The 22,774-nt window shown below is 35.1% G+C and overlaps 5 protein-coding genes and 3 long non-coding RNA genes across 8 annotated transcripts in view; 4 read left to right on the top strand and 4 right to left on the bottom strand.

The window, feature by feature from the left end:
* The window catches only part of LOC148908305 (uncharacterized), a 188,228-nt gene that overhangs the window by 118,357 nt on the left and 47,097 nt on the right, over positions 1-22,774 (bottom strand). The window lies entirely within an intron of this gene.
* LOC116292729 (uncharacterized) overlaps positions 1-22,774 on the top strand; it is a 53,022-nt gene that overhangs the window by 26,812 nt on the left and 3,436 nt on the right. The window lies entirely within an intron of this gene.
* Positions 3,031-6,828, bottom strand: LOC148908312 (uncharacterized). The gene has a single exon (XM_089034999.1). It carries the CDS (start codon positions 6,332-6,334, stop codon positions 3,593-3,595), a length of 2,742 nt encoding a protein of 913 aa, XP_088891125.1. The 5' UTR covers positions 6,335-6,828; the 3' UTR covers positions 3,031-3,592.
* On the top strand, positions 6,843-10,435 carry LOC148908310 (uncharacterized). The gene is made up of 5 exons (XM_089035000.1): positions 6,843-7,505; positions 8,223-9,407; positions 9,534-9,679; positions 9,757-10,003; positions 10,240-10,435. The coding sequence occupies exons 1-5, from the start codon at positions 7,325-7,327 to the stop codon at positions 10,374-10,376; spliced, it is 1,896 nt and encodes a 631-aa protein (XP_088891126.1). The 5' UTR covers positions 6,843-7,324; the 3' UTR covers positions 10,377-10,435.
* LOC148908311 (uncharacterized) lies at positions 9,446-10,335 on the bottom strand. Its single transcript, XR_016120683.1, has 2 exons — positions 10,221-10,335; positions 9,446-9,920 (listed from the first exon to the last, which is right to left on the bottom strand). It is a non-coding gene; the product is annotated as an uncharacterized LOC148908311 (long non-coding RNA).
* On the top strand, positions 10,893-11,856 carry LOC148908309 (uncharacterized). Its single transcript, XR_016120682.1, has 3 exons — positions 10,893-11,042; positions 11,459-11,544; positions 11,755-11,856. It is a non-coding gene; the product is annotated as an uncharacterized LOC148908309 (long non-coding RNA).
* LOC116297475 (uncharacterized) lies at positions 11,956-14,603 on the top strand. The gene is made up of 9 exons (XM_089035001.1): positions 11,956-12,072; positions 12,462-12,549; positions 12,868-13,051; positions 13,163-13,294; positions 13,394-13,525; positions 13,631-13,666; positions 13,779-13,833; positions 14,223-14,424; positions 14,566-14,603. The coding sequence occupies exons 1-8, from the start codon at positions 12,042-12,044 to the stop codon at positions 14,294-14,296; spliced, it is 732 nt and encodes a 243-aa protein (XP_088891127.1). The 5' UTR covers positions 11,956-12,041; the 3' UTR covers positions 14,297-14,424; positions 14,566-14,603.
* LOC148908308 (uncharacterized) lies at positions 16,608-18,353 on the bottom strand. Its single transcript, XM_089035002.1, has 4 exons — positions 17,688-18,353; positions 17,371-17,515; positions 17,119-17,153; positions 16,608-17,025 (listed from the first exon to the last, which is right to left on the bottom strand). The coding sequence occupies exons 1-4, from the start codon at positions 17,873-17,875 to the stop codon at positions 16,683-16,685; spliced, it is 711 nt and encodes a 236-aa protein (XP_088891128.1). The 5' UTR covers positions 17,876-18,353; the 3' UTR covers positions 16,608-16,682.

The following is a 22,774-nucleotide window of genomic DNA, read 5'->3' as shown; positions in this document are numbered from 1 at the left end:
ATTAACAAGTGCGTCTAAGAGTACAGTAGATTGCTTTTACCGTTGCTTATGAGTTTATTAGATCTATGAGCTAATTTATGGTTTTTACTACATTTATGGTTGTTATTACATTTATGGTGAGTATATACACAGCCTGGAATTCCATGCCCATCTAATTGGGGATGGAAGCAAGTTAGAAAGTCCTGGACTCCACTTTGGACAACTCTACAACAAGTCAAGGACACCTGTCAGGAGTTGATTCGCTGTGGACGTAAAACAGTTTGCAAGGGATGTTGTAAATGTAAGAAGGCTAACTTGGTATGCACTGGACTGTGCAAATGTTCAGGAGAACGCGACTGAAGAATAACATCAAACCACGATTTAATAAGAATGTATATCAGGTCAGGTTCATGCCTGCTACTGGTAACATGTAACCCAGTACTACCTGCGCAATTTTGCTCAAAAAGCGCGTGCGTAGGCTCCCATTAAATGCTGATTATCTCGAAAACGAGCTCGGGACACCCTATTTTTCTTTCCAGATTTGGAATCAGCATTAAATTTCAACTCGGAAAATCGATGTTTTAAGAAAAGTTTAAAACAATTTCCAAAAGTAGGCAGTCACAATAAGGTAATTCCCTTGTTTTGCACTGCGTATTTTTCTGCGCATGTAGCTAAAAGCATGGAACTAACAAAGTTTAGGCATTTTTCTTTCGAAAACTAAATAAGAAACACGTTCAAAACCAAATTTCACTTTATTCTCTTTTTTGGGTAGAGGAATTGCGATTTTTATCTGACTCGCCCCAGTCTCGGAAAAGTGTAAATTTTCGACTATTTTCATATGTTTTTTCAAGATAAATCAAAAACGATAATGGTGATCCCCATTTTTTTATTTCAGGTTTTTGATAAATGCAATGCTCACAATTATATATCACAATATGAAGGAAAGATTATCGCATAAATTTTGAAATATTTTGATGAGAATAGTTGAGAATAGAATAGCCCTTATTGTTGCCTTTTATAGACCACCAAACTATGACATTCCTACTTTTATGAGCAACATGGAAGATATTGTGGCTAACAAAAGTTACCCCAATATTCAAATCAGGAAAGAAGAATAACGAAAATAACTACAGACCTATTTCTGTTCTTCCGTTGTAGATCATCAATGCCTTCTCCACAAGTTAGAACACTATGGTGTGAGAGAAAGTGGTCTAGAATGGTACTGTGACTATCTCACCACTCGTACACAAAGAGTTAATTATGGAAAGGAACTTTCATCCATCTTTCATATCGATTACGGTGTACCTCAAGGGTCAATACTTGGGCCTATACTGTTTGTCCTGTTCATTAACGACTTGCCTCAATGTTAACAGAAATAACATATTGGTATGTATGCAGATGATACAGTGATATACACCTCTGGGGCTGACGCAAGTGTTGTAGAAGAAACTATCCAGCAAGATTTGAAGAGATTGGAGAATTGGATGACAAGCAGCAGATTAATACTAAATCCAAGCAAGACCAAATTGATGCTTTTTGGTACAAGGCAAAGATTACAAGGAGCAGAACTTAGAATCCAGCTTCAAGGAAAGAACGTTGATAGAGTCTTAGAATTTAAGTATTTGGGAATCTATTTAGATGAAAGTTGAAATTGGAATGTACACGTTGATGCAATGTGCAAAAAGGTTACAAACGATTAGGTTTGCTTTCTCGCATAAGATCTTGTTTAACAGTAAAAGCGTCCAAATGTGTATATAATAGCTTGATATTGCCAATACTTCATTATACAGATACAGTTTGGGGGGAACTCTCAGCTGGAAAGAGCCAGCGCCTCCAAAAATTGCAAAATTGGGCAGCTCGTATTATTATAAATAGGGAGAGTTCTCAGGAAGCTCTACAAATATTGGGATGATGTCGAGTTTCGTAATAATTTTAGTTAAGTATATCAATAATATATAGTAATAAGACTATTATGATTTTCTATTTGCTCTTGTGAAACACTTCAATGTATGGGATTAATCATGTTTGGCAACTGGATGACTCGAGAGGACGCTTTTATGATATGTACGTTCGCTAACATTTCACTAGCGGCGATATGATCAAATGGCCGAGAAAGGCTATTGTCTGTAATTTTTTTTCAGAAAAACAAAAACAAAAAGAACACTGGAACTGAAATGAAACGGAATGAATAAAACAATTTTTCAATCTAGCCTCCCCACCTATGATATCACTTCAATTAATAATTTCACGAGAATCATAATTTTTTCCCCACTTATTATCTGTTATAAAACATGCAAAAGATGCATATGTTTGTCTGTCTGTAGCCTAAAGAGCTCTCTAATGCCCCAGGAGCATCGCCAAACACAAATTGATATTTTCGATATTACATCAAGTAATAAAAGGTAACATAAACAGTTATTTCAATACAACCATTGTTAACATTTTGTAGTTCAACTAAATGCTCACAACAGTTCTCATTTTCCGTGAGCCTCACTAGTCCGTGTTCTTGACGGCATACCTTCGTCTCGGTCGTCAGTACAAAACTAGAAAAAAAAAATAGAAATTTAAATATTTGAAAGAAAGAAAGTATTGGAAGGTAACTGTGTCATATATCATCATTCGATGTTATTCATTGCTAAATCAATCTACCATTGTACTAATGCTCACAAAATTACCAAGCAATCAATAGTTAAAAGATATGACAACTCTTTTTTTTGGTCAAATTCATCCCTCCCTCCCTCCTTCCCTCCCTTTAATTAAATTAAATGAATTAAATAAATGATAATTTATATGATCACATTAACTCCAGAACAGTCAGAGTCCATATTTAATCTGTTCATATTCTTTCACGTTTATAGTGGTTGAGGATATTGATGTAACAAATTATGCAGAAGGTAGTAGTAAATACTCCCCTATAGTATCTGTTTATTTTTTAATAATAGTGTCAAGTCAGTTTTATTCACAATAGCCTTCTTGTGATTATTCATTTTAAGCTGGCGAGATTAAAGAAAATCTGAACCTGGACTGTGTTAAAGGTATTGCCAGTACCCGTACGAAACTTTGAGGCTGAACAGAGCGAGAATCAAGCGTGATTCTAGCCATACTTAGCTTTAATAGCCATGATTAGAGTGAGACACAGCCAAACAGAGTAAATGTTTGGTCCACCTTGAAGAGCCATACATTTGTCTGGCTTGTTTATGGGTCCGAATCAGGCTTTAATTTTGTGTGAAGCGCCAGAGGTCACAACGGAATAACTTTCCAAGGATCGCCTAAAACCTGAAGACTTTATCTGGCCATTTTATGGCCCACAATCAGGCCCGACATAATTTGCTTTATCTTAACCTAAAATTCAGATTCAGAGGCGCGGCTCGATTTGAATATAATACGTCCGATCGCTTGGTAAGTTAGAGTACCACTATTAATTATAAATCAGTCCGAGTGGAGGACGAAAATTTATATCGTGGGGTTTCTGAAAAACGAATAACTGAAGTCACGTCCTGCAATTAATTATCTGTTTTATTTATGGTTTCTAATTACAACAATATAACTTTCCTGATATTTTTCGTTAGTATTTTGATATAATCAGATCTCCACCTATTACCCAACGTATGTCTTATTCAGTTACAATGCTACTGTTTGGGAATTCACATATATATGCTTTAACTGGATTACAGTCAACTACAGAAATATAGATACAGCAAGCCTTAATGTTCGTGATGTCAAACATCATGACCTCATCAAAGTCACAGGGGTTGACAGATGTAATATGTACATTTGGATTGTAGTTCATACACGCGATAGGATGTGCGACAGCAAGAGTGTGATCATCATGCTGTATGAAATATGCCACTTGTGCAAATTTGGTCGAACCTCCTAAAAAACATTTTACAGTTGCAGCATTTCGCCTCTGTAAACGTTTATATGCTAAGCCATAAATTTCACCAACACCGCAAATTTCTAATCTATTGAAGGCCTTGACCTTTTTAATTAACGGAAAAGACCCAAGCCATTCTTCTAAGGCAGTAAATTCCCTGGCGTTCAATTCTTTTAAATAAGAAGATCCTATCGCATAAATCCCATTCTTAATTTCAACTCTTTGTTTACGTTTAGGGGGATAAATCAACTCATAACAAACTGTCTCTATTTCACTCCCTACCGGTATGCATGACTCTTTTAACTCCGGAAGTTTTTGCGTCAGACAAACAGCAGATATGATCTGGCTGTCAATAAACTGTGTTCCATGAATCAGTTTTAGTATGAATCCATTTTTATCCTCAAAAGGGAAACAACTGTGTGTGTAAAGGGGTCCCAGGTCTTTAACATTTGCAGTCAAATGTAAAAGTTGGTGTACGTTCATAGAACAGTAACGCTCCCCATACAATTTAGAAAATGTTTTACAAAAATTTTGTAATGCATTATTAGCTTCTTTTAAATTCTCTTCTGAAATGGAATCTTTCAAAAGTAGATAGATAGCGTGAACAAATAACGTGTAATGTGTAAAATAAGAGTCAGGCAAAATGCCATACAATGTGGGAAGACCATAAAATAACAAAAAGGAAAGAAGTTCACTCGCCTTCCAATATTTGAGATGTTGCGATATTGATCGTGGCAGTCTCTTAATGTTCGTAGTTGGTGTAATGTGCTCCAGTCGTTTATCTACTTTACCAACTAGTTTGGAGATGTTGAATTTTTGACCCGATAAACTTGAGCTAAACCACATGGTCAGTAAGTGCTTCTGTATCCCAAGTAAAACCCCATGCATATAATCAATAGCTGTACCCCTTACAACATCAAAATTGTCAAGAATACTTAACCATGATGGTCCTTTTACCCCGTTAACCATGTACCTTTTAACCCCTTGTTTCAGTTGTTCAAGCGCTCTTTCAGCATCCTTTTTAATATTTTCTAATGTTCGTATTGGTCCCGAGGGGTCATTTTCCTGATACGGATATATCCAAGTGTGTCCTCTAGCACTTGTTGCGAATGTCTTTCCAGGCTGCAAACATTTCCAACAACCACATTCTCCATTGTACTGCATGCTGTTACAGAGAAGGCAACGTGCAGGAAGATCACTGGTGGTAACAAGGAGAATGGCTTTACAATTAAACGTTCCCCTCTCTGGAGAAGCAAATTCAACACCTCTTTCCAAAGTTTTGAGTGCAAGAAGGTGTGGTTTGAGAAAAGTGAACATCGCCGGCTTTTTCTCCCCAAACCACAACCCAGCAAAAATCATGTTCTCTTTGGCCATTCGCTTTTGGTATGGAAGCTCATTAATGACTAGGTAGAGAGGCCAAATTGAAACTTTGGAAGACTTGAAAACTGGAACTCCATCTGTATTAAGAAGAAACGATATGTTGTCAGGAGACGACAAGATGCCTTTCTCAAATGCTTCTTCATATAGCTTTCCATCGTAAATGTCCTCAATGTTGTCACGGTTAAGTTTTTTACGATGAAACCTGTATTGAATGTCACTGTAGAAAGAAGGTCTTTTAAAAAAGGTTTGCAGTTGTTCCACCAGCGGAAGTTCAACAAAATATGATTTGGTTCCTCTCACTGTTAGATCCTTTAAACACGCAGTATTAGAGCACGTTTTACTTTTCGCTTCTACTGTGGCAAGGCAAAACGAACAATAATAATGTAGAATGAGAGGGTGCTTTAAGTTTGAAAAATATTTCTTGAATCTGTTCAAAGTTGTTGGTAATACATGTCCACATGGCAGCAATAGATTGAGTATGAGTAGAAGTCGACTAATTGCATCTGCTGGCAAGTTAAATTTCACTGCATAAAGTGAGAGCAGAACCATGACAGCACCGATTTTTATTGAAGCTCCCGGGTAAAGTGGTTGTTGGTCATTTTTTTCTTTTTCTTCTTTACCCTTGTTCTCCATTTCATTTTCATAAAAATAGCTTTCGTTTTCATCGTCTCCGAATGTCTCAGAATTCACTAGGGAGTCCTCAGATAATGTCGACATCTCGGCTATCTCTTCAAACTGATCTTCATCTTGTTCTTGATCGTTGTAATTGGCATGAATATTTTCTTCTAAAGTGTTGCAGTTCTGCTGTGCTTCTACTTGTTGTTCATGCAAGGCTAAGTCATACACTTCGTCCCAAAATTGATCAATTTCATTTTGTGTTGGTTCGCTTGTCGCGTGAGAGTCAGAACACTCTTCGGTGGTGTTCGCTTCATCTTGTATTTCAGGCGTTGTGATTTCCGGAATCTGATTAATATTCAGTAAAGGGACTGTTACCTCAACATATTCTGAGTATTCGTCAAGTGAATCAGTTTTGGCAGTTTCTTTATCAGACAGTTTTCGTTTTTTGGTCCCTTTCCTACTGCAACTTAAATTCTCAGCCATACTGAACTAGTATAGTTGTTTTGAGTTGATCAAATTAAATATAGGATAATAATCACACTTCTAAATGAACTCACTATTTTGGTTACACTCCACACGCGTACCAAGTTGTTGTAGCATTCGGGTTCCCGACTAACACACCAAACTAGCGTGGTAACTCTCCTTTTATAGTCCAAGGATCTTGAAGGACAGCTGCCAGTCTAGCTCAGTTTTATCTTAACAACCAGTATGTCGTGCACCCCCCTTACTTAGCCTAGTTGGTAACTATGCAGTGAGAAATCTTAGTTTTCTTACCACTTGGTAATGAAGTACCTAAAGACGTACACTCCTAAAAAGACTAACTCTTTGTTTACCATCTTATGAAAAGAAATCAAACTTTAACTCAATTTGGTACGGGAATAACTTAGTTAGAATTTCCGAAATGGTAAACAGAAAATATCGTAAACAAGTCATAAACTAAGCTAAAATATTAAAATGATATTTAAGGACAACCCAGATTTAAGCAGTCTGTGGCACCCGCGTATCCAACAAAACTAAACTAATTTCTAAAGAGATCGTAGGTTAATGAAGATTTAGCGCTAATGAGCACATGGCTAAACAATACGCGAACTAACCCGAATATTCCCGTGAGATCGTTATAATCGGAACTGATTTGTTAGCGCATTGTTTCAGCCATGCACAATCTATTGCTGCGGATTAACTCGTTATTCTTTGTAGTAAGAAAAGACTTCCTAAAGTTACTATAACTTTTATCCTGCTATTATGACCAACTGGGCTTGAATTTGACTTATTGACTAAACGGTTGAGCTAATCATTAACTCGGCTAAAATTCTCTGTCCTCACATTAGCATCCCATTGGTTGTTCTGTAGATAGTTTCAGGTTCCATAATTTTCGATTTTTTGGCGCTTAAATCTCGACAGTTGATTTATAATCATCTTCTCTCAGAGTACGTGTAGCTGCCAGATAATTTTATAAGCGAGAAAAATCCGACAATGTCTAGTTCTTATGCATGCATATATTTTGCATCGGACAAAAGTGTTTCTGTAATACCAAAGTCCCGCTGCACTTTAAGGGGCACTTTTAACCCTAGCCAAGAGGTGGAGGTTATGTGGAGAGACTCTAGTGGAGAACGAGTGAGATATCTCGGAAAAATTCTACAAATTGGCCCAAAAGGTAAGTTTTTTACGCAATTGCGTAGTAAATAAGTACGGTACAAAAACAATGGTTGTATCCATTCATAATATATTGTAGTGCTTATTACATATTTTATCTAACTTTATTTTCATTCGACTTAAGAATACGCGCGGCCGCCCACTTATTCATGCATGTTTTTTAGAAATTATGTCAATTAAAAATTGACTCGTAAAATTCTAACTTTAGTTGTTAAACCAACTGCATTCATAGTTTTTAGGGTATTACAATGCAATATTGATTTATTTTACATACCAGTATATATTCTTGCACTATTTTACCCTTAAGTAGAAATTAGCATAATTAGAATTTTGGCGCAATTCCACCAACGTGGTCTCTGTTGTTGTAAGGGAAGTACGTTTATTATTGGGGGAGGAGGGCTGGGGCTTCAGAGGGGAGGGTCATCAGTAAATTGAGCTTTTGTGGCAGGTAAAACCTTTTTAATTTGATGAAAGCTAGGAAAGGGTTAACTTAATACCGAAGGAGGGTCATGAATTTCTTACTGAAGGAAAGGGGGAGGGTTACAATAATTAAAAAGAAAGGTTACTGCGAACCCCCCCCCCCCACCCCAGCCCTCCCCGCCAATACAAAACGTACCTTCCCCAACTGAATTTATATATCTTATTTCAGTTTGTATATACTTTTAAATTATATGCAACGTATAAGGTAAAGAGTTCCTCTTTTGTATTTATAATACAGGTAAGCTTGATATTTATGCAAAGCTAGCAGAGGAGCGCGTCAAAGGTTGGTTCTTGGGAGGCGACAATGTCGAGGCCAATCTTTACACTATAACTGCCATTGATCTAGACAATGTGATAGATGAAGAATCGGGTCTGGAAGAAGATGAGCGTCCGGTAACAGAACAAAAACGAAAAAGGAAGGCATCGAAGCGACTACAAGCGAGCATGGAGGGAGATGAGGAAAATAATGAAGAAGTTGAGCCACCGGCCAAACGGAAGAAAAATAGGCAACAGTGCACCAACTTAATGACATCTGGAGATGCTGCTGCTGTTTTAGCGGGTCAAGAAATAATAGAAACGATCACTGACACCATTTACCGTTCTGCCTTTCCGCCACTCGCCCGAAACAGCAACAACAACGACGACAACCGGAACAACAGCAGTAACGACAATAACAACAACAAAAGCAACAGCAACAACAACAGCAACAAAAACAGGAACGACAGCAACAGCAACAGCAGCAACAAAAATAAGAACGGCAACAGCAACAGAAACAGCAGCAGTAACAACAACAACAACAGGAACAACAGCAGCAACAACAACAGCCACAGCAACAACAACAACAGCAATAGAAATAGCATTAGCAACAACAACAGCAACAGAAATAACAGTAGCAACAACAGAAACAACTTGAGCAACAGCAACAACCAAAACAACAGCAACAACAACATCGACAGCAATAACAACTGGAACAAAAGTAGCAACAACAGCAACAGGAACAACACCAGCGACCGCAACAGGAACAACAGCAGCAACAACTGGAACAACAGTAGCAACAACAGCAACCGGAACAACACCAGCGACAGCAACAGGAACAACAGCATTAACAACAACAACAGCATGCGCAGGAACGATAGCAGCGACGACGAAAACACTCCAGACTTTGTACACCTTGAAGAACAAGACCAGCAGCTAAGTGGAGTCTTTAGACAAGCTCTGCAATCCCTTTCTGACACAGACAGTATCTTTTTAAAGGAATTCGAGACAACAGCACCTTTCGAAGAGCTTGAGTCCTCTAAAGAGTCCACTGGGGAGCCGGTACAAACAGATGATGAGCCGATTGCCCTTCGTGCGAGGATTTCGGCCCTTGAAGCTGAAAACGAGGAATTAAGAAAGGAGCTAAATGCTCGAAAACAACACCCTAGTAAGTTTAACACTTGCATCAAAAAAAGTTATTAAATCTTTCTCTCTATAGAAACTTTATTTCTAACATAATTCTCATTTTTTGTGCCAACCGCTCATTAACCTATTGTTTCATTTTTCTTTTCAGTTCCATCTCCTGAAGTCTGTGCTTTTTTAAAAGCATATGCAAGTTCTTTCGATGAACAAACTTGCATGGATATGCTTGAGGATGTTTCAACCACCACTCCTACCGAGCAATACAAACTGAAAGCAAACCTTTCTCCGTCAGCTGAGGTAATTATTTTCGGGAATTATTTACAATTGTATGTATAAATTTTCATGTCCCTTTATGACTTTGACTTCTGACTCAGGGCACAAATAAGGTGAGACTCCTCGAATCAACTGACGTCTTCGTCGACAGGACGAAGTTAAGGATCGGTACGACGGCAGCACAGAGCAAAGGATCGAACGGTCCACAGTTTCTCCTCCAGAAGCTCATTCCTTTGGTTTTTTCTGTGGAGGAACTGGCAAATTCCTGTGGCCAAGGAATGACAACGTCAAAGGTCACTGAAGACAGCAAAAAGCCGCTTGATGCAGTGAAAGTTAATGCTTGTAAAGGTTAGGAACGATCAATAACTCGGTTTGAGTTTTGCCAAAATTCTTGTGACGATTGAATGCATCGCTTTTGTTTAGATTACACAATAGAAATAAGTTGTTCTCTTTTGTTCAATTACAGTTATTACTACAATCAATTCTAAATAAATGTTTCATGCGTTCACTCTACAGGGCATTAATTTCTTTTCATAAATCAATTCTGCCGTGATTAATCCCCTACCTTTTATAATATGTTGCAGATTTTGTCACTGCATTTGCTATAAAGCAAAATCGAGACATTCCACCACCGAAGACGATAAACGAATGCTTTACACAGCAAATTAGTTACGCTCGAGTAAAAGTCAACAGAAGCAAGGGAAAGTTAAACAGTTTGTAAAATGATACTGCTGATGTAATACCTATGATAAAGAGCATAATAAATACTGTATCGGATTACTTGTTTGAGTTGTCAATGTACCATTTTGTAGATTGAAAGTTTTAAAATAGTCGCGTGGTAGGCTCAAATTACGAGCCACGCAAACAAACCATAATCACGCCATAACACAGCCATACAATATGTATGGCCCGACAACTATCGCTCTAAGCCTGAAAATCGCTAAGCGTTTTTCGTTCATTTTTCACGCTCCTGTCAGGCTTATTATGGCTCTGTTAGGTTTATTATTTTCTCGCTCAATTCTCGCCACTGTATGGCTAAAATGTCAGGCTAGATTTTCGCTCGTGTCTCGCCGATAATTTTCATACGGGTAATGATTACCATTATTAGTTTCATCCACGAAGCTAACAACATGAATAATTATAAAGAAATAGTGAAAGGGTAAATTACTTCATACTCTACGTGGCTATGGAACTCGTATCATTAGTATTCTAGTCTGATATATCCTCATAGTTGTACGATTCTATTTCATCTCTAATTTTAGATGCTTGTGATCAGGGTGACATGTCATTGTCACTGATGTGTGAGGATGAGATGAAGAAGGCCATACACAGTATGGGAATAGAAGGATGTAGAATGCCACTATTTGTCCCCATATCATTTGATGAGGTGAGACGTTGATATGATGTTGCCTGTTTAAAGTACACAATGTAAACAAGGGGTCTGAATGGATAAATGGCAAAGGCATTTGTCCATTGCCTTTTTTATCTGCTTGTAACTATTGAAATAAGAAAAAAATATTTTCAGTTACCAAAAAAATGCTAGATTGGCTATTACTACCAATAACTTGAAATCTTGTTGGTGTTTGATGTACATGATGGACCTGGGATGATGATTGCAGCACATGTCATTTTTATAGTATTTAAATTCAATTCAATTCATAACCTTCATACGAGCTGAATGAATCATGAACATTAGACAAAGTTAACAACGTGGTCTTCTTTGATGTCCTTGGGGTCTGCCAGCTTAAAGTTGGACATTTTACCTTTTGTTGATTTAATTTATATTATTCATTTAATTTACAGCTATGCCTACAAATGATGTACTTAGTCAAAGGATCTGTTGTTGTCATCCTTTCTCCTTCTGAACGTTCAAGGGAGGCTACAATAAGGTAAAGGTTGTAACTACTTTATTTTTAAGATTTTAAGGTTTTATCGCAAAAAAGGTTATGTCCATAGTGAGCTTTACTACATTATGTGTTATACGTGCATTTGCTGTGTATCAGGGAATCCTGGTACTGTATTACTTCGAGAAAGAAATACCAAACTTGAAATTATTTCTTGTCTCTAACATGAATATGTTTATGTATCACTGTTTACAGTTCTTTAATGAAAATTGCACAGACCAGCAGCAGCAAATTTTTGTTCTGGATAAGGGACGCAAGTGCAAAAGATGGAAGAGAAGGTTGAAAATAAATTTAGCTATTGATCATTAAAAAATTGTCGCATAATTATTCACATACATTTTCTTAAAAAACAATTTCATAAAACATATTTTCTATAAAATTGGTGATTGATATTGTTATAACATTTTATTTTCTTAGTGCAAAAAAAATATGGTTCAGGAAGAAAGGAAGATGAGATACATCTTTTTGGGCCAGCGATTGGCATGTCACCCAACCATATTTGTTACTATTCAGGTAAGAACATTTTAAAAGGAAGTATTGGTATTAAAGCTGATGCAGATGGATGATTCAATTTCTAATGGTCAAAGAAGAATCAGACAAAAAAGCCATAACCGTGTAATCATTATAGTGCAGGCAGCAACGCAGGAAAATGACACCACTGGCAATTAATGTTCTAATCATTGAGTTACAATGTTATCCCATTTAATACAACTTGTCAGTGCATAGAGAATAAGATTCTTTGTTTGTTCTCTGCTCTATGTGCCGTGTGAATGACACATGGTCTGAATTGTAACGCAATAAGTTGGGTCCATTAAATTCAGTACAATTGTAAACTTGAAATTTATTTGCTACATTTACTACATTTTATAACATTCCTTTAATTTTTTTTTTTTTAAATGCAGGTGCATCATTACGACGTTGGTGTGACCGAAACATGGAAGATAAAGTGAAAATAATTGAGGGGCTGTGTGTTTTGGTTAATAGAGAGAGGTAAGCCAGTTCCAAGTTTATTACGTTGTACAAACTCCAAATTAACTAATCATATGTAAAACCTCAATTTATTTAATATCTTATGCTATACAATGATGACACATTTTACTAGATCACTATAGGAGCTGAGATTTGATATGGCTAAAGCAAAACTGTTGCGCTAGTTTTCTAATAGTTGTCAGTCGTTTTCCAATGCAAAATCAAACAATGAATACAAAAACATTTTACAATCAAACATGTTTTTGTTTGGGTAGGTGATCAATTGTAGATAAAATTTACAGAACTTGATACATAATATTCAATTTTTTTAATTTACAGAAGACAGTTAATGCAGGTGAGAGAAGAAAAAGAAAGACAAGATGAGGAGTATCGAGAAATGAAGAGGCAAGAAGAAGAAGAAATGAAGAAGAAATTAATGGAAGCAGAAGAAACCAAAAAGAGGAAAGAAAAAGAGGAACAAGAAAAGCAACAGGAGAAAGAAAGAAAAGAAAAAGAAGAAAAAGTATAGCTGAATACATGATTCATTATATCAATCAAGAAACATTTGGAAACTTGTTTGAATGACTGTATCAAATATCAGAAAATATTTAATATATTTTACTTATATTATTAGATACGCCAATCAAGACGTCGCAGAGTTGGACCAGAGCCCACGGGAGTAGATCAGAAGGACATGGTGACAGCAGTGGTTGTTACTCCTTTTGGGAGGTTAAAAAGGAAGTTTAAAAAGGGGGTTTATTTTCAGGTACTACAATGAATACAAAGAAAATTATTTGGTAAAGCAACTTACACTGTACTATAACATAATGCTTTATTGATTGGATTTTTTAAATTATTATTTCAGGAAGTTTATGATTGGATTGCAACTCATGAGCAGTGTTCAATTTTTTTTTCATTGTCAACATTTGACAACAATATTATCCTATTGGATAAGATTCAGAATGAGAGCCAGGGCCTCTTGTATTACAAGGAGTTGGTAAATATGAAAGAAAGTCATTTTAATTTGCTGCAGATTGCAGACAGCGGATTTGTGTATTTAGTAACATTCGGTAATATCATGCAATATTTTTGCAATTTTCAGAGTAAAGAAGAAGCAGAAAAAATTTTTAGAAGCGAGGTAAGACAAAGCAAGGAATAGTATTTATTTGAAAACAAAATCTATTTGCAAATGTCAGGAAAATGTATACTTACAGTGTTGATAGTTTAAATAAAAATCTAAATGGTTTCAGGTTTCTTTTTTTGGAAGCTATGAATACGTAGATGACTTGGACAACACTGTGAACAGTAAGTGACATAAATTATTAGTATTATCCATTAATTGGGATCTTCATCTGCAAACTTCCAATTTGTTGACAATCAAATAAGAATTTGTGAATGAGAAGAGAACAATAAATAAATAATAAATACAAGGCAAGTTTTTGAACGTAGACCAATAAAACTTTCCTAACTTTCGGAGTTTTGGGATATTTTGATCATTGCCATTTGATTAATAACAAACAAGATGATAAAATGCTAGTTTCCTCTGACAATTCAAACTTGGCATATCCAGTACTGCAACAAGAATGGTTATTAATTAATTACTAAATTAATTGAAGTACTGGTTTCTAAGTACCCCCTCCCATGAATTTGGTATATACATTTGATTTAATTTTTCCCCCTTCTGCTATGTGCAGATGATGTGCCACAACATGAAGAGGTTGGCGTAGTGGGTAAGTGCAACATTTTTATGAATGTACCAGGATTTTGAGTATGTAGGATGGTTCTGGTGGTAGGGGCAAAAGGACTTCTAGAGGTGGTTAATTTGATTTTCTTTTGTTTTTTCCCTTCTGTTATGCACAGATAATGTGGCACAACATGAAGTTGGAGGCGTAGTGGGTAAGTGAAACATGTTTATGGATGTCACAGGACTTTGAGTAGGAGAGTTCTGTCTGGTGGTAGGGGAAAAAGGACTACTATAAGTGATTAATTCCTTTTTTTTTCCCTTTCTTTTCTTTTTTATTTTTTTGCTATGCACAGATGATGTGCCACAGCATGAAGGTGGCGTAGTGGGTAAGTGCAGCATGTTTATGAATGACCTGTTCTCAAAACATATGATTATCTAAAATTATGAATTGGTTATATCCCTATGCCTTTACTATTTACAGAAAAGAAAAAGAAGAAGAAGAAAAGAAGAAAAACAAAGAAAAACTAGAATAGAGTTGACATAATTAGAATATAGTTGACAATGAAATTATGAAGACGCCTTTCATTCACTTTTATTTTATTTAGTAAATTTCGATAGTAGAGTGCACGCACTAAAGCCGTGAAACATTTGGAATACTAATAATAAGCCTGAAGCGAGATGACGTTTTACCCCCGTCTCTAGACCATAATAGTTTTTGAAATTCTTTCATATTAAATTTTTTGACTCCTTAGAGAATACAAGAACAATAGTCATAATTAAAGAACAAAAGCAGTGTGAAAAGTATTATGGTCTATAGACGGGGGTAAAACGTCATCTCGCTTCAGGCTTATTAGTAATTCATACAGACTCCTTTGGTTCCTATTTTTATGTCTGAAACTGTAGTTAAAAATAAAAAAATGGAAATTATCAATTTTTGTTTAATATCTGAAGCGTCATGTAATATTTATAAAAGTGATATGTAACAAAATATGAAAAATAAAAGAGAGTTACATATAAATATGGATAGTCTGACTCGTGTTTGTCTGAATCGTGTATAAATGTAAAGAAAGAAAACGGAATTATAAAATGCATCTTATATATATGTATAAAGGAATTTGAGTTTTTCTTGGTTTCGTTTATGATTTTCATTCTTTTTCTTTCAAGCTTCATTTGCTAATTGTTTTTAGACCTAGTTGAATGTATTCCAACTAGGTGATTTAATTTCTTTATCTGCATAAAGTGATATACATATAGTCCGAACATCATAGACTCGGGTAATCGAAACAGTTGCGGTTTACAAAGCATTCGAGAGAGCAACTATTTATGAAAAAATTATAAAAAACATCAAAGACAGCTTGGAATGGGTACGGCACGCGCTTCATATGTCATACCAAACTTTCGCTGATGCATCTACGACGCTCGATCATTCGAACGACGCACGTTCACCCTACACGACGCTCGTTCACTCAACATCGTCCGGACCGGACATGAGCCATACGGATACGACGCTCGTTCAATGAATCGTACACGATTTGATAAACGAGCGTCGTATCCGTATGGACGTGCGTCGTTTACCAGAAACAATGAATGATCCTAATCGAGGGACGATCGAGGAGGCTTTTTGGAAATCGAGGAAGTATTCCTCTCGTGTGATTTAAGAAACAATTAGTAATGATCCTGAATGTGTGAAATGAAAACTATAAATGTGGCGGTGACGGCAAAAAGAGAAGAAAAAAAAAAAGAAATTTGTATGCTGGACTAGTGGAACAAAGTGTAACAACGATAAACAGACTTGTTGTGGACAATATATAAAAGAAAGCAAGAGACTAAAGGCTTTATCTTTTTTTCTTTCGGGCTTTATTTTCTGTGCTGAGTTATATTTCCTCATTTCCATTTTTCTCAGCACACATTTGATTAGGCATTTCTTGTCTTTGAATTTTAAATTGGAGCATCTAATATCTTAATAATAATAATATAACGTCTCAATCCTTCCGTTCTTCTCCTGAATTCAAAAATGACTATCTCAAGAGATAGAAATATGATGCATACATACGCCCTCATTTTTGCAACGAGAACGCAGTATAAACAAAAAAGGTGTGGTTAAAGTTTCATGTATCAGTATGGCATGAGTTTGGAATAAGTTTTTACAGTTTTGCTCAACCAACATGGCGACTGTTTCATTGTTAGTCATATCTCAAGAGTTTTGAGTCACACGGCCGCACACACTCTATTCAGCGTCTAGTGCAGTTTATTTTTCGTACGTTTGATTGTAACTTTATTTTAATAGTTGTTAAGTTTTTTCGTTTCCTCTCTCCTGTCTGCACGTTTAAGGAACATGCAGCTGCGAACGGCTAAGATTCTATTGGAAGCATTGCGAATGTTTTGTGTTTTTTTTTTGTTTGCTTTTGCTTTTTTTTCCTTCTTTTTTTTTTTTTGTCTTAAGCTAGAACCGTTTAATTAACCACAATTGTCAATTGTTCAAGCCAGTGTCGTTTGAATCATTAGCTAAGCTATACAGATTATCTGGATGTGTTCTGTCATGTGTCATGAAACGTTTGATGACAATATCGTCAACTTCGTCAGCGAGGGTGTCTGGTGCTTGAATACGTGCTTCAAACACCTCCCTTATTGACACATTGAGGCCCTTCAGACTTGCCATTCCAATATTCCCTCCCCTACCAAAAGTTTTTGGCAATTTCCTCGCCACTGCGTCTGCCTCTTTTAAAATTCTATCGATTTCCCCCTCCTTCACTAAGAAATCGACGAATTCTTCAATCCGTCCAGTTCCAGTCTGGTCCGCTTCGTTGTCTCGCCTGTGAATAAATCACAAGACATATTATCCATGGAATTCCAAATGATAGCAGTTCGAAGGGGGTGGAATCTGGATTTGATTGAACTTTACCTACTTTTTATTTACAGCACTCGTCTTGTTGCTCTCAGTCTAAGAATATGATAAATACATACTAGTTAACTTTTGAACTTATTACCGCCTTATTACTTATGTATTATTTATAGTTTGATAATAATAACAGCAATGATAATAATAATAGTAATAGTAATGTGTAATATTTTTTTATAAAGCGTATTTCCAGTACTGCTACAGGCGCAAAAATTATGTGACGGCTGTGGAGGAGCTTACATGCCATTTAACCACGTACCTCCATTTTCTGGTATTTTACAACCGTAACCACCACATGAATGTCGACACTTTTCAAATTGTTTACATCGATTGCCCTTCCCATTGTCTCTCCCTCTTCGATGACGTCACGTATGGTATCGTAGACATTATTTTCTACAGAAAAACTGAAGAAAGTAATGAAAGTCAGAAACAAGGTTTAATTCTTGGTTGTTTCATATGGTATTAGTTCATGGTATATTTTATTGACCCCAGGAATAATTTATTACACCAATGTATCAACCGCACTTTACTGATTTGTTTTTTATTGGCTTGGTTGTATTTGTTGAGAAAACTTACGTCAATAATACATCCACGGGTTGCTTGGATGAAAAAAGCTCGAGGTGGACCTCTAAACTTGAATTTAGGAGGAGCATCAACCTCCATACCTGGCCCATCTTCTCAAATAATGGACTCCGTAGTGAAACGCATTGAGAGCGTCTCACATGCAGATCCAAGTTGTCAATGGTCCAGCAGGTGGACCACATACCACATGGTATAGGCACATATCACTTTCCAGCATCCGCTGACTGAAATACCGGAAAAAGATGTATTTAGAGGTGATTCTGAAAATCAATTATTTAGAGGCAGGGGAAAGCGTTCATTTTGAAAAGTCTATATAACTCGCTCAATCCTTGACCAATTCGCTTCTATCGGATAGAAAAGGAATGGTTGAAAATGATATAGACGATTGCATTGAATCTTTATTATGTTTTTGATTTACGTTCTCTTATACTATCTTACAGATACAGAGCTTGGGCGACCTGTGCTGAATAAAACTAAAATAATAAGTGTTGATATTAAGTATTTCATTTTTTTAGTTATTTCTGAATCGTTTCTCTTTATGACAAGCTTGATATAAGCAAGATATAAGTTTGTACCAGAGGGGCCCTGTTTTACATAAAGCATAATCATAGCAAATGATAATCATAAAATAAAAAAATGACAATAGAAATACGAAAATTATAAAGTTATGGTCATATACATAATAATATACATAATAATATTTAACAATTATTTAGAGGTCAATGTTATTACTATCGATGGAGGTGATTATCATGTGATAATCTGAGTTTCTCGACCAATCAGTGTGAAAGATTTTCAATAATCACCTGATAATCATTATAATGTATTTATTTGCAGCAGGTTCATCACCAAACTCTATGAGTGGCCAAAGTCAGACATCAAGCAACAAAAATCAAACATTATCCTGTATGTATAAATTTTTATTTATTTTTTATTAATATTTTTTATATTTCATTTTATGTATATGTATTTTTTATATAAAGGCTTTTTTCCTCCTCTTTCTGAAAGAAATGAGAAAAAAATGAGCCTTTGTCATAGCTAATTATGCTATCTATTTTTCAACTTTGCGGCTGGAAAAAGTACCAAAAACATTGCAAAAGAAACTAATAGGAACGCATCTGTAAAGAGTACTATCAGTAAGTAGTTGGTTTTTTTTTTATTTAAAATGTCTTAAATAAAATTCCTTGTAGAATACTTATTTATAATTAATTGCCTATTATGCTACATGTATCTATCTTTCAACTTTGTAGTTAGCAAAAGGACTAAGAATACTGAAATAAAGAAGCATGCCACAGCTGCAAAGAGTGTTATCAGTGAGTATATCTTCAATTATCTTCAAAGAGATAAACTGACAGTATTAAGATTATAATGAACCAGTTATATATGTATCTCTCTTGTTTGTCTTAATTTTTGGTTTACGAGACTACATTTGTGTTCTTTTGCATGTACACCATTAAAGTCTTTTCCTGGCCTAAGAAAATTAGCAGCCAAGACAAATTTAACATGTATGTATTAGGTGTTTTCCAAAAACAAACTTTCTGGGGCTCTTTTTTGGTTTTTCGATATGGTTCTATCTACATATTCATAACCATATAAATAAATGAGTATTGATGAAAAAAGTTTTTAAATATTGTTTTTCGTGTTATGTTATTCCTTTAGATTCAAATTGGTAGCCCAGGAATTTTAAGGAGGGGACATATATAGGAAACACCAGCTAGCAATCCCCATGACATTGTTTTGGATCCATTAGAAAGATAATGATTTATACATATATCATAGTTTAATAACTATTAGTATTGTAATAATGTAGATGCCAGTGATTTAGAAGAATTAGATGATGGAGATAATGATAACATTGGTATGTGATTCCAATACTCTAAGAACTTAATTTTTTAGTTGTACCAGCTATATATTTTTGAAATCATTCGTTAATCAGAGAACAAGTGCATATCAAGGATTAATTTATTTTATCCTTTTTATAGGTTTATCAGACAGTAGTGAAGAAAGCCCCGAACTTGGTGGTATGTTTTATCTTCTTCATTTGTGCTTTCTAGTTTGGACCAAATCATTGGTCATAGGATGAGCATTACCAACACTGCAGGGCCAATAAATAAATAAACATTTGCAAAAAAAAAAAAAAACTTTGTAACATTTACATTTGTACAGTACATCATTGATTTTAATGTTATGTTATATTTCGTCTACCATTTTCAGGTTCATCTTCACCATCAAAATGGCTAGATGAATCAACTTCATGTAAGTTAAATAAAGTTACAATTTTTTTTGCTAACTGACTTCTAATCAACTATGCAGAATATTTATTATATTATTTTTTTCGTATTTTTATTTCCCTTTAATTAGCAGCTGCAAACAGTCCCGCAACACAATTACCATCTCCATCATGTAAGTAATGGTATAGGCTTAGTTACATTAGACGTGCAATAACAAGTTCCATGGTTACTTTAAGATGCATATTTCAAATTATTGTGGGATTGATAGACTTCAGTTACAAGAAAGGAAATTAATATCAGCTATAAAACTAGCAAAATATCATACCTGTGCAATAGTTAACTTTACCCTTCAAGAAGCAGCAACCTAAACATGTTTAAAATGCTCATCTTATTGATGTCAATATAAGCCAGCAACCAGCAGATTCTACCACCTGTTCAACCAATTCCGTTCCCATTGTGTGTGAGTGTCAGCCGCCTATTTCATTTTCATACCCACCCACCAAAAATGTTATTGACAACCCTGCATCTGTAAGCACTTTTTGCAACAAATAAGCTTAAAATTAAAGGCCCTATAATATGTACTGTTCTTAGGAAGTTTTGTGTGAAAAATCCGACTGATTTTCCAGGAACTGAACATTTACAGTATTTTTTATAACATATTCAATTCAGCCCTTTCATATGTTTTTTTAATAGAAGACCCAGTTGTCTTAAATAAAGAGTCACCATTCATTGATTTATATCTTTTAAATTGCTTTGATTAGTTCCTAACCAGGTGCAATTTGTTCATGATCGTGATGAAGGATTGGATCATGATTCGTGCTTTAATAGGCCACAATGTGTTAAGGTTCACTATGTCAGTGTTTATGCTGCATGCCATGTTAGTTGACAGAAATTGAGAATCCTTTGTTTTACCAAGGACTTTAAAATATTTGTTTTGCAGCAAAAAGCTTGCATGTGCATAGTAGTGATGTAAATATATTAACTGTGGACATAACTTTAAAAAGTCGGCATTAGTTTTATTGACAAATGTAATTTGCTCTCTTGCTTAATAACTTTTTCTTCAAATATGTAAAAGATAGATAATTCAGATGTTTGATGAACGACTAGCTCTCACTTGAAAGTCAGGAAATTTGGCAAAAAGTGAAATTGATATGTGCTGTATGACAGAAGCAGCCATCTTGAAACCAAAATTCTAAATGTTACAAATAAAGTCCTAATTCTCGATAAACTGTTTTAAAATGTTCCAACTATGTTTAAGTACAGCTGTTTTTTTTTTTTTTTTTAAGCATTACAATTAAAAGCTTGTAAACGCCAGTTTTTATTTTGTTATTCCAGTTTATTAATTTTTTTATTCTGCTTCGTTACTTCAGTTGGTGAAATAAAAGAAAGCAGCATATTCAGTGATATAAATGAGTCAGGTATATGTACACCATATCAATTCTATTTTGAAAGTAATAGTTTTTAATTGTTTTCCTTTACTATTACTAATGCTTTGTTATATTTTTCCCCTTCCCTTTTTATCTTTTCCTTCAACCAGCTTCAGCATTGAATAAACTGAATGAAGTCAGTGGGCTTGTCATCCTTCCTGTGGATGATCTGGATGAGGTAGTTATAGGTTTTTTTCTCCATAGTTATATAATGTATGTCACCAAAGTGTATAAAAAATGCTATTTATCATGTTCAGGCATGTCTCCAAGCCTTCCATCTACAGAGGCCAATGTTGTTTTTGATTGCTGAGGAGGAGAATGAAGATCTCCACAAATTCTTAAGGTACTATATATAGTGTTCTGAGGGCACAATTATTTTGATATGAGCATGATATATGACTGGTGACATTGTCGAATGGATGGGCTGAAAAAAATGTTCATCCAGTCAAAACTTCCCATTTAGACATCATTGAAATATATTTTAACAAAGAAAAATTTTTGGAGCCATTTCAAAAAAAACTTGCACAGCATGTTTTTGCAGATATATGTTTTTGTTCTTATCATGCTTGTGGATATAAATTTTATTGGACAGTACATTTAGTAACAAACAACTATCACTACTAGATCACTCAGTAATTCTGCAGAAGAAATGGAAGCAGACTTTCCGCTCATTGCTTTCATTCAGGAAGGTTCCCATGCAAGTGAAGAACGTAAGAAAAAAATTTTTATTGGTTATTCGTATAATAGAGAAAGAAATGGTACTTTCCATAAAAAAACAATGTTCAATAGCTATATGCACAGTGATTTACAGTCATTGAAATGCTGTTACTTGCAGTCACTATTGTAATATAAGTCGAGATAACTAGCTAAAGCCTAGTGTGAGATGCGTCGGTGTTTCTAATGAAACAGTAATGATAAAAAGTTGAATTATACACCGTGAAAAGATGAAAAAACGTACTTTTTTCGTTTTTTTCATTTATTCATCTTTTCACGGTGTATAATTCAACTTTTTATCCTTACTATAATGTAAAGCAGTGGAATTGTGCAGGAGGAAAAAGTTGGGGTATATAAACCATGGCCATTAATTTATATGAAATTAAACTAGTGTTTCATAACCTATTTATAAAATGAATTCCTTTTCAATCTGGATCCTAATGTAGTTTACAGAAAGTTCTCCATGAAAGTAAAAGGGAAGTTAATCCTTTGCTTCCCTTTGAATGAATATAAAATGGAAATGAAACTGATACAAACTGGTAAGTTTGCATGGTAACTTGATAGATTGTTTAGAAACTTTAATAGGCATATTAATTTTATTACGTTATTATTCTTATTCAACAGCCGCATTATGTTCGTGACAGTGATGAGGAAGAGGTAAGTGCTTTTGTACTTATGCAGTTTCAGGGTTGAGTATTCTTTACTTTTT

Source organism: Actinia tenebrosa, unplaced genomic scaffold (genome assembly GCF_029948245.1).
Source record: "Actinia tenebrosa isolate PJP-AT-01 unplaced genomic scaffold, QUT_ActTen_1.0 PGA_scaffold3__52_contigs__length_22856419, whole genome shotgun sequence".
NCBI classification, from domain to species: Eukaryota; Metazoa; Cnidaria; class Anthozoa; order Actiniaria; family Actiniidae; genus Actinia; species Actinia tenebrosa.
The sequence above is the reverse complement of the archived record's forward strand: the minus strand, read 5'-3'. Positions and strand labels throughout refer to the sequence as shown.

Excerpts from the sequence above, each read along its gene's own strand:
- LOC148908308 (XM_089035002.1), bottom strand. The coding sequence starts at position 17,875 with ATGTGGTCCACCTGCTGGACCATTGACAACTTGGATCTGCATGTGAGA. Across the intron at positions 17,154-17,370 it reads TAAAATACCAGAAAATGGAG|ACTGAGAGCAACAAGACGAG; the intron begins GTACGTGGTTAA and ends TCATATTCTTAG. Across the intron at positions 17,026-17,118 it reads ACGAGTGCTGTAAATAAAAA|GCGAGACAACGAAGCGGACC; the intron begins GTAGGTAAAGTT and ends ATTTATTCACAG.
- LOC148908312 (XM_089034999.1), bottom strand. The coding sequence starts at position 6,334 with ATGGCTGAGAATTTAAGTTGCAGTAGGAAAGGGACCAAAAAACGAAAA.
- LOC116297475 (XM_089035001.1), top strand. The coding sequence starts at position 12,042 with ATGTCACCCAACCATATTTGTTACTATTCAG. Across the intron at positions 13,052-13,162 it reads GAAAAGAAAAAGAAGAAAAA|ATACGCCAATCAAGACGTCG; the intron begins GTATAGCTGAAT and ends TTATATTATTAG. Across the intron at positions 13,295-13,393 it reads AAAAGGGGGTTTATTTTCAG|GAAGTTTATGATTGGATTGC; the intron begins GTACTACAATGA and ends TTATTATTTCAG.
- LOC148908310 (XM_089035000.1), top strand. The coding sequence starts at position 7,325 with ATGTCTAGTTCTTATGCATGCATATATTTTGCATCGGACAAAAGTGTT. Across the intron at positions 9,408-9,533 it reads TGCTCGAAAACAACACCCTA|TTCCATCTCCTGAAGTCTGT; the intron begins GTAAGTTTAACA and ends TTTTCTTTTCAG. Across the intron at positions 9,680-9,756 it reads ACCTTTCTCCGTCAGCTGAG|GGCACAAATAAGGTGAGACT; the intron begins GTAATTATTTTC and ends CTTCTGACTCAG.